General features: G+C 52.3%; 1 protein-coding gene across 1 annotated transcript; it reads right to left on the bottom strand.

Moving 5' to 3' along the window:
• Positions 1 to 457: 457 nt before the first annotated feature.
• Nagpa (N-acetylglucosamine-1-phosphodiester alpha-N-acetylglucosaminidase) lies at positions 458 to 10066 on the bottom strand. The gene is made up of 10 exons (XM_005081695.4): positions 9929 to 10066; positions 9374 to 9832; positions 7324 to 7463; positions 5765 to 5873; positions 5428 to 5556; positions 4511 to 4716; positions 4360 to 4407; positions 3480 to 3581; positions 3332 to 3395; positions 458 to 1200 (listed from the first exon to the last, which is right to left on the bottom strand). Exons 1-10 carry the CDS (start codon positions 10009 to 10011, stop codon positions 990 to 992), a joined length of 1551 nt encoding a protein of 516 aa, XP_005081752.1. The 5' UTR covers positions 10012 to 10066; the 3' UTR covers positions 458 to 989.
• Positions 10067 to 10495: the final 429 nt, after the last annotated feature.

The raw sequence follows: 10495 nt of genomic DNA, 5'->3' as shown, positions 1-10495 counted from the left end.
AAACAGTTCCACCAACTAGGGATTCAAATGAGCCTATAGGAGCCATTCTCAAACCACCAAATTCCAATCCCCGATCCCCATAGGTTTGGGGAAGTTTGGAGGTGCTCTCAGCTGTTCCTTTACTCCACCATCCTGGATTCTAACACTCTGAAAACGTAAGTCAAATTAAATGCTTTCTTTGATAAGCTGCCTGGGGCATGTTTCACAGCAATAGAAAAGTAACTAGGACAACTACCTAAGGAAAATTGTTAGGGTCAATCAAATCCTTGCCTTCAAAGTGTAACCTAGCCTGCAGCAATAACATTGACTGTAGCTTGTAGAACCCAGAACCCTGGCTTAACATAGTCCCCAGGTAGCCTTGTGCCTGGCAAAATTTGTGCAACATTGGTTAACAGAAGGCACTGGGAGCAGCTCAGGCCCCTGCCCAGGACTCAGACCTCACATGCCCCCTGGTGGCTCATTTTAGTATACCAGTTTATTCAAGTATTAGAAAACTCAAGTATTAGGGAGCAGGACAACAAAAATAGAAGGTCTGTAAACATGGCGACTTCCTTCCCTCCCCATGCCTTCTTATGAGGAGCTTTCTGTGACAGGATACAGAGTTCTAGTTGGCAATCCAGCAATGAGGCTGCATAAGAGGTGGTATGTCACGGCATTAGTTTTTCTACTCTACCCCTGTGCAGGCAGTCCAGGCGAGTTGGCCACTCTTGTCATGATTGAGTCAGTTTCATTTGCTAGTGGCCTCCTGGAAGTCTTTGGCAGTGGTGAGACCCCTGTGGGAGACAGGCCTCTGGGCAGCAGACACAGGCAGGCAGGGGAGCAGACGCAGGCTCTCCAGAGATCTGTATTGCTTGGCATGGCATGAGCCACAGCATGGCGACAGGTGGGGCATGGCCAGGCAGGTACAGCATCCATGCCTGTGGCCTCACATCCTTCCCCATAAAAGTGAGGAGCAGAGACTTTACCTGGGACACCGCAGCCCAGGTGTGTCAGTCCTTGAAGGGGTTACAAGTGTCTTCTGTTTGCTCCTTCTCTGCAGCCAGCAAGTCCCCATTCATCTCCTGCAGGGGGTGGTATACATAGTCCCCATCCAGGTGTCGGTTCCTCTCTGTCTTGGAGCCCAAGAGCAAGTTCACATTGACCGCGATGCTGATCAGCAGCAGGGAAACTAGGATGAGGGTAAGTGCCAGCCACGTGGTCCTAGGACAGAAGGGAGACTTGAGGGGGGTTGCTGAGATGCAGCCTTGGGGCAGCCAGAACCCACACGGGGAATGCTGAGCTCAGTGGGCATACCAAAGACACATGCAGGGAATAAGAGAGACATTCTCTGATGTCTTAAAGATGTTAAAAATATTTCAGGAACCGAGGAAATAGCTCAGGCTTATCTTGTAAACATGAAGACCCAAGTTTGATCACTAGAAGGTACTTTTGCTGTTTGTTTTCTAGACAGGGTTTCTCTGTATTGCTTTGGAGGCTGTCCTGGAATTTGCTCTGTAGATCAGGCTGGCCTCAAACTCAGAGATCAGCCTGCCTCTGCCTCCCGAGTTCTGGGATTAAAGGTGTGCACCACCAATGCCCAGCTAGAAGGTACTTTTTTTTTTTTTTTTTTTTTTTTTTTTTTTTTGGTTTTTCGAGACAGGGTTTCTCTGTGGCTTTGGAGGCTGTCCTGGAACTAGCTCTTGTAGACCAGGCTGGCCTCGAACTCACAGAGATCCGCCTGCCTCTGCCTCCCAAGTGCTGGGATTAAAGGCGTGCGCCACCAATGCCCGGCTTAGAAGGTACTTCTTAAAAGCCAAGAATGACGGTGCACACTGTCATCGTCTTGCTTGGAAGAGGGAGCTCACAGGTCAGCTAGTCTAACATAACCTCCAAGTTTCAGATCAATGAAAAACAAGGTGGACAGATACTGGGAATAACAACTTAAGGTTGGGGCACATACACACACAACACAGGCACTTTCTTGGCTTTTTTTTTTTTTTTTTTTTTTTGGTTTTTCGAGACAGGGTTTCTCTGTATTGTTTTGGAGACTGTCTTGGAACTCACTCTGGAGACCAGGCTGGCCTCGAACTCACAGAGATCCGCACAGGCACTTTCTTTACTTTTGATTATGTATACTGGTGTTATGGCTGCATGCATTGTTTATGTGAGGGTGTCAGATTTCCTGGAACTGGAGTCACAGACAGTTGTGAGCTGTCAAGTAAGTGGATGCTAGGAACTGAATCCAGGTCCTCTGGAAGAGTGCTCTTAACCACTGAGCCATCTCTCTAGCTCCTAGGTTTTTTGTTGTTGTTTTGAGACACTGTTTCTCTGGATAGCCCTGGCTGTCCTGGAACTCTATAAACTAGACTGGCCTAAAACTTGGAGGTCTGCCTGCCTTTACACACACACACATACACACACACACTTTTTTTTTGTTTTTCAAAACAGGGTTTCTCAGTGTATCCCTGATTGTCCTGGAATTTGCTCTGTAGATGAGGCTGGCCCCAAACTCAGAGACCTGCCTGCCTCTGCCTCCTGAGTGTTGGAACTAAAGATATGTACCACCACTGCCTACACACACACACACACACACACACACTTTAATGTAAGCATTACTGCTTTTTAGATATCATTATAATGTGATTTTTGAAGCACCAGGAATTGAACCTAGAGCCTTGTGAATGCTAAGCAAATGCTCTAACACTGAGTTACAACCTCAGCCCCCTTTTTACTTTTTATGTTGTAACAGGGTCTCACTAAGTTGCCTAGGTTGGTCTTGAACTCAATTTGTAGCTCAAACTAGCCTTGAATTTGACATCCTCCCGCTTCAGCCTCCTGGAGTAGTTGGGATGACAGGCTTACGCTGGGTGGCCCAGCTCAAGAATCTGTTTATTTAGGGTCTTACGCCTCCTGATGATCTTAAACTTCTGATTCAAGTGCTGGAAATACAGGTATGTGTCACCACACCTGGCTTCTGAAGTGCTGGGGATTGGATTCGGAGCTCCCTGTGTGCTAGGCAAACAATCTGTCAATTGAGCTACATCCCCAGCTTCACAATCCTTCCCACGGACCCTCTGGGAATAGAGCTGGCGACCCAGGAAGCAGCAGGAAGGGAGCAACAGCAACACAAAGCCTGCACACATGGCAGAGTTCAGAAGTGAGGCAAGTCCTGTCTCTACAGCTCTGTCCGAGGATCTGAGTTAAGTCTCTATGGCTATGGAGATCAAGCCCATAGTCTACCACCTTTGACTCCTACTGGGCAGTGGCCTGGGTCCTTCTTACTCTCATTCCTGGATGCCAGTTAAGCCTCATGGATGGGGTGAGGGGGCGCTTCCTCAGCTGAAACACCTACCTGGTAAAAAAGGCCAACTCTCCTGCTCTTGGTGTGGCCTCAGTAGGCTGGAGACACTGCTTCACTGTAAGACACCAGACAGAAGATGCAGGGTTGGGGAGGGTCTGCTACCCCAGACCTGCCCCAAGGGTTTCAGGAGCCCATGTACCTTGGGAGATGCTGCAGTTGCCAGTCTGGGGGTCGCAGGGACACTGGTATTCACATTGGCAAGGCCTCTGGCAACCTTGCCCATACCAGCCCAGAGGACACTCTGTGGAGAGGAAATGGTGGCAGGTTAGGTTTCACCTTGGGTAGCAGGGTCTCTTGTTATAGCAAGCCTGGCTCCTGGATGTGTGCAGAGCCATGCTGAAAGAGATGCTCCTTGATCCCTGCACCAGTCCTCAAAGGTAACCCAGTTGTAAACAGGGCTGTAGCTCTGTTTCTAGAATGCTTATCTGATATGCACGGAGCCCTGGGTTTGAGTCCCAGCACCCTACGAGCTGGGCATGAAAGCATATGTTTATAATCCCAGCACTTGGGAGGTGGAAGCAGGAAGTAGGTGTTCAAGACCCTCCTTGGCTACATGGTGAATTAGAGGACAGCCTGGGCTGAATTAAGACCCTGTCTCAAATAAAAAACAAGTATATCACCTGGATTTAAGGTGGGCTCTAGAGTTGATAACCATAAAGGAATTAAGAGACAGGAAATGGGAAGTCCACTGAGGTTGACACTACCCAGGCGCAGGAACACCAGGAGCTGCTTTCAGGGTGTTAAGGACTTTGGTGGACCTCCCTCGGGTGTGTGGCCTGGCCACACCGTGGTTTTGCTGTTGGTCTTTGGAACTGAGTGGCCAGTGCTGAAATCCGGCCTCCTACTTGGTGGGAATTGTTCAGCAAACCCAGTGAGGACATAAAGAGATTTGCATGTGAAGTGAGAAGAGGCCCTGAAGGCAACTGCCCAGTCAGAAGGAGGGACGAAGGCGTTGTAAGAGCTGCGTGTAGCCAGGCCACCCTCTCCAGGAGCCTCTGCGGGCCACTGGTGGCTCTCACCTTCACTGCAGTTGGATCCTGTCCATCCAGCATCACAGTGGCAGCCAGCTGCAAAAGCAAGACCATGGAGGCCAGGTGAGGCCAGAGGCAGACCTGACAGAGAGCTGGGGTCCCGTCAGAGCACCGCCCTCCTTGTGGGCTCTCCACTCACTCTCTGTGCACAGTCCGTGCTGGCTGCAGTTGGAGGGGCCACAGTCTAGCTCGTTGCAGGCGGCACCCCGCCAGAAGCGGCTGGTGCATTCACAATGGCCATCCACACAGGTCCCGTGGCCACTGCAGTTGGGTGGCTGGCAGTAGGGTTCATGCACACATACCACGGTGGAAACCAGGCGGGGACAGCGCCACATGTTGTCCTTGCTGTGGAGGATTCTTTGTGAGGAGAGGTCGTGGCCTTGGTGCTGGCGCCAGCTGACCCCTTAAGTCTCTGCTGCAGCCTGTGAAGGCTGCTGCGGCCTCTTTCCGTCTCCGTCCTGACACTTGTGCTCCTGCATGTGTGCGTATGCTGGCACACATGCTAGGGGATGCACGTGCACATGCGCATATGGAGTCAGGACAACCTTAGGTACCCACTATCTTCGCTTTCATTTATGTTATTTATCTCTCTCTGGCCTGGACGCTGCCCAGGAGATGGGGCTGGCTAGCCTGGTGTCAGGTCAGGTCCACCTGTCTCTTCCTCCTCCTCAACACTGCGATTGCAAGCATGTGCCACTCACATCTGGCTTTTTAGTGTGGGCTCTGGAGTTTGAACTCAGGCCCTCTGCTTGCAAGACAAATCCTACTGAAGGACAGCTCCAGCCTCTTGTTGGACCATTTATAGGCCCCCCTCCCCCAGCACACACTGTGCTTTCTGGAAGGCCAGCCATTTCCTCAGCCTTACCTCACTGTCCTGACCACTGTCCCAGATTCCCAGGTGTGGGCCATGCAGCACCCTGAGGAAAGAGATCTTGGCTCTTCTGCTCATAAAGGAGACCCAGGGCTTGGCATACAGCAGGGTCTCAATACTGACTGAGTGAGACAGTTGGAGGTAGGCCAGGGCTTCCCCCTCAAAGGTGGCCGAAGTGTCCTTACCAGTGATCCGAGGGGTAACTGGCCAGGGTCCCGTTGAGCACAAAGGTGGCGGAACCACCTCCATCCAGGTTGATGGCATTGACCACATCTTGTTTCAGCAGGAACTCTGCCATCTCCCACAGGTTGATGCTGTGTCAAGGGGGTAAGCAGCTGAGCCCCATGGGCTATGGCTTAACTGTCTCCCTTTGGTCAGAAGGTAAATACTATCACTCCTACTGGGGCAGATGAAAGTTCTAAAATGGCCCAGAAGCTGTCTTGTTCCATCCACTATCCCAGAAACTACTGGAAGGTGAGGGGAAACTGAGTGCAAACACCCCTGAGGATTCCTTGAACTCACCCACGCTGCTCCGTCTGTCCATCTGCATGGAAGAGTACAAGCTGCCCCTTACGGTCATGACCCACAGCTGTCCTGGCTGATATCACGTTCACAAATTTGCTAAAGGAACCTGAAGGAGAAGGGGCCTGGCTGGTTACCCAGCCCTCTGTGCATGCAAAGCAAGTACTGGATCACTGAGCCACACCCCAGCTCCCCCTTCAGTGAGCCTCCATGCCACAGCCAGAAAACGCTTCAGGTGACCTCAGTCCCCAGCAGAAACCTCTGTGTTGGCAGAACAAACCCACAGGCTTTGTGTGAAGCCTCTGGTCTCACTTCTGTTGCTCTCCTTCCCTGACAGCTACTCTCACAGCTTTAGGGCAGTCTGGCTGGGAACTGTACGCCTCTGCCCTGAGTTCTGACAGCTTGTTCTCTGATCCACAGACAGCATCCTTAGTCATCCCCCCCGCCTCCGCGCCCCACTGTCCACCCTGAAATGGCAGAGACTTCAGGACCAAAGCACCCTCTCACACCCCAGCGTTTTGACTGTAGAGGTGTGCACGCATGTGTACACGCCTGTGGGGGACAGAGGACAACCTCGGGGGCTGCTCCTCAGATGTACACACATGTGCACATGCCTGTGGGGGACAGAGGACAACCTCGGGGGGGCTGCTCCTCAGATGTGCACGCATGTGCACACGCCTGTGGGGGACAGAGGACAACCTCGGGTGTTGCTCCTCAGATGTCTTCCCCTTTCTGTTTGAGACAGGGTCTCTCGTTAGCCCGGAATGTCACCATGGAGGTTAGCTTATCCGGCTATTCAGGGATTCACCTATCTCCACCTCCCATCTCACCATCCCAGGGACCGCAAGTGCGCACTTTTCTGGGGGCTCGAACTCAGGTTCTCACTTCCAAGGCAAACACTTTACTGACCAAGTCAACTCACTAGCCCACACCCAAGCGACTCTTACACTGGAGCATCCATCAATGTCACCAAGGAAGAGCCTGCATACATGGGTTGTTAGAACTTAACCAGTGGCTCCTGAATGGAGGTCTGGGGGTGGGGGGAGGGGACTCAAGGGCCTGCACTTATGACAAGCTCCAAGGCTACGCCGAGGTCACTGAACAGAAACCTGCAGCACTTTTCCCACTGTGCATCTGTTCCCCACCCGTCCGTCCCCTTTCTCTCCCCCCCTCGCTGCCCCTTCCTGGGCAATTCTTTCCAGCTTGCTGCCAAGGGTCTTCCTTCTCACATATTCCAAGTAAGACTGGATTCCCACGACTCCCACCATAGCGCTAAACGCTGAATAGCTGCTCAGTGAATGTTCGGGAGCACTGAAGTATAGCCTACTCACACTCTTGTTAGGTCTCAGGAAAGCCAATGCTGGGCGAGGAAGGTGGCTCAGAGGGTAAAGGTGCCTCCATCACGCTTGACAGCCTGAGTTCAGTACTCAGGACTCACATGGCTGAAGGTCCTCTGACCTTCCCCCACACACTATGGCACCTGACCCCCACACAAAGGAGACAAATAAAAATATACTAACAATAGAAAAGAAAGTGCTACAGCAGACCCCCTTCCTGACCTGTCTCCTGAGTCTCATCACACTCGGTGACTTGGCTCTCGTTGATGTAGATGCTTCCATTGCGGATGAGCCACACAACTCCACTCAGCAGCTGCACGAACGGATTCACGGTGTCCAGTACCTCCTCCTCAGATAGGTACCTGGAGGCAGGGAGGCAAGAGGCTCACTCACGGGCAGGAACAGCTCCGGGTTTTCTGTAATTTTCCTAATTGATTTACTAATTAGCAGCTGTTACACTCTGCTGCCCCGGCTGCTTAAGCAAAAGTCAAACAGCCAACCAGACTGGCCTTATGTCAGCAGCAGCAGTAGTCTAGAATGCTCCAGACACTTTGAGGCAGTCAAAGACTGCACCTGCTTGCTCATGTTCCTGAAGGCATAGCCTCAGCCAGCGCTGTTCAAAACAGTTGTGCCAAGCGTTTTCCTGTAACTATTTCCTATCTAGGCCAGAGGGAGAGCAGATCCGCTGGTAGTCTAGCAGGACTGCTGTGATGGGTGCTAAAACGGCAAGGCTGTGATTGGTACAAATGCAAGCCTTCATTTGCATGTGAGGTGTGCTGTGATTGGTGCAGACCTCCCTTCTCTGGATGTATAAGCAGTAAGGATGTGTTCAGCTGAGTTGGGGAGTGAGCTGGGAGATGCTCTCCTGTGCTGCTGCCCCCCCCTGTGTGACTACATTACACACAATCAAAGAACCTTCTTCTCTTGCCATCTTTAGTAACACGTACTGACCTGATAACACAAAGAAGTAACACTGAGCTACAAATGGACACATGAGGCAGCTGCTTGGCAGCTAACACGTGGAAGGATGGGTTTGGAAAAATAGATCAATTGGTAAAAACCTTTTTTTTTTTTTTTGGTTTTTTGAGACAGGGTTTCTCTGTATTGTTTTGGAGGCTGTCCTGGAACTCGTTCTGTAGACCAGACTGGCCTTGAACTCACAGAGATCCGCCTGCCTCTGCCTCTAGAGTGCTGGGATTAAAGGCTTGCGCCACCAACGCCCGGGTAAAAACCTTTTCACCCAAGCATGAGGCCCTGAGTCTTGGCCTTCAGCACCTATGTAAACACTGGTGAGGCAGCACACATCTGTAACCCTAGTGCTGGGGGATGGGCAGGAGAAAGAGGACAGCTGGGGTTTGTTGGCCAACCTGTTTCACTGAATGAGTGAGCTCCAGATTCAGAAGCCACTTGAAATCAAACTCTGGACTCCACATGGGCCCACACAGATGGCACACATGCCCCCCCCAAAAAAAGAATGTGAGCAGGCCATCATAAAAAGAGCAGTAGATAGCTGAACGGTCTGCAAGGGAAGCCCCAGAGAGGAACAAGGGAGACCGTGGGAGGGTGGAGACGATGAAGCTCTGAGGTCCAGAAGAGAAACTGCAGGCGCTGGAAGAACTTTTAGGGTCGTTGACAACCCAAAACCAACAGTTGTGGCGCTGGCTGCGTTTGAAGGATGAAGAACCAGATGCCCGAGCAGGCCCAGAAACTGTAACCAGGGTCTGCTAAGAGCTGGAAAACCCCACTTTCCAGCCTTGACAAAAACTGCACCTCTTGCAAGAGAGCTGGGACACTAGATGGCGCAATCTACTATTCAGGCCTGCCTGCCGTCAAATTTCAAGAGATACAGAAACTGCCAAAGACGCCACTCGACGAGCTACTTGCCTGCCCAGGATTTCTATCCGGGATAGCAAAAGGCCTTCAGCTAGCTGTCAGGGATTTCTCCATAAACTCTATATTATCTCCAGTGGTTCCATGGCTTCGCTGCTGAACACGAAACGTTTGTTTCCTCTAATCCTAGGGAAAGTTCTCTAAGGCACAAACTGTGCCTTCAGGTTCAGGGTGGCATCCCCAGAGCCGTACACACGGCTTGATCACAGAGCAAGCGTTCAATGACACACGAGTAAACTTCAAAGAAGTTGTCAGCGTCCCCACTCTTAACTTGAATAGGAAGCTCGGTTAGGTGATCTGGCCACGGATCTAGAGACATGGCTCTAGAAGCACATCGGAGACCCTCTGCCCTCGACAGCCCCGGGGCTCCCCACCTTCTCACCCAGTGACCAAGGTCCCGTCGCGGCGGATCCCGAACTGCGCGTTCTGCAGCCCCCCGGAACTGCTCACCAGCCGCCCGTCGCTCACCACGTTCCCCAAGCACTCGCCGGTGTTCATGCGGAAGAAGCCACCGTTCTGGGCGATGAGGCAACCGGCCGGGACGGCTGTGTCTTCCACAGTGGCGCGGCGCCTCTGCGCGCAGCCTCCAGGTCCCCCGGGCTCCAGCACCGAGAAAGTGCGCAGAGGCGCGGCGACCCGTGTCAGGTGGCCCGCCACAGCGCGGCCCTCGAAATATGACACGAAGGTGCGCACGATCGGGGGGTGGCTGGCGCCAGGGGTCGCCGGCGGCGGAGGCCAGCTCTCTTGCTCGAGGCTGCCCGCGCGCAACCGGGCGCAGTCCCGCGAGGGACGTGTGCGCGCGAGTGGGTAAGGCAATAGCAGGTCATCGTCGCTGGAAACCCTGCGGGGACGGGGCGATCGTGAGCTCGGAGGGCTGTGCCCGAAAGCACGCAGGACAGGGGGACCCCAGCCGGTCGACCCTGGCAGATGCACTCACCCCGAACTCAGGCTGCACCACGCCACTCCGAGCAAGCCGAGCAGCGAGGGCAAGAACAGCCCGCGTCCCCTGGGCGCCGCCATATTGGATTGGGACTCCGGTCACATGAGCCCATCCCATGTGACTCCAGGCCAGCTGGCGGGTTCTTAAAGGTACTAAGGGCCAGAACACCTTCCTGTTTATGAAGTCACGCCTCCAAATTCCTTCAGGGAGAATAAGGCTGGAAGGACGATAGGATCTATCTATCTATCTATCTATCTATCTATCTATCTATCTATCTATCTATCTATCTATCTATCTATCTATCTATCTATCTGTTTTTCAAGAGAGGGTTTCTCTATGTTTATCTCTGTATTTATTTGTGTTGTGCCCAAGTTGCAAAGTCCCCAGAGACCACCAGGAAGACAGACCCACTAAACTGCAAAAGCAAGGTTTTATGTTTCTTTAGCTAACCATGATAGGGACCCCCGTTTAGCAAGCTGACGCAGCAGCCTCCAGAGGGAGTGAAGTTGCCTGTCTACTGCTAGGTTTTATTTTTTTATTTTTTGGTTTTTCGAGACAGGGTTT

Source organism: Mesocricetus auratus, unplaced genomic scaffold (assembly GCF_017639785.1).
Source record: "Mesocricetus auratus isolate SY011 unplaced genomic scaffold, BCM_Maur_2.0 Super-Scaffold_100007, whole genome shotgun sequence".
Lineage (NCBI taxonomy): Eukaryota > Metazoa > Chordata > Mammalia > Rodentia > Cricetidae > Mesocricetus > Mesocricetus auratus.
This window is presented reverse-complemented; position numbering and strand designations above follow the sequence as displayed.

Excerpts from the sequence above, each read along its gene's own strand:
- Nagpa (XM_005081695.4), bottom strand. The coding sequence starts at position 10,011 with ATGGCGGCGCCCAGGGGACGCGGGCTGTTCTTGCCCTCGCTGCTCGGC. Across the intron at positions 4,717-5,427 it reads AGTTACCCCTCGGATCACTG|CAAGGACAACATGTGGCGCT; the intron begins GTAAGGACACTT and ends AATCCTCCACAG. Across the intron at positions 3,582-4,359 it reads AGGATCCAACTGCAGTGAAG|AGTGTCCTCTGGGCTGGTAT; the intron begins GTGAGAGCCACC and ends TCCTCTCCACAG.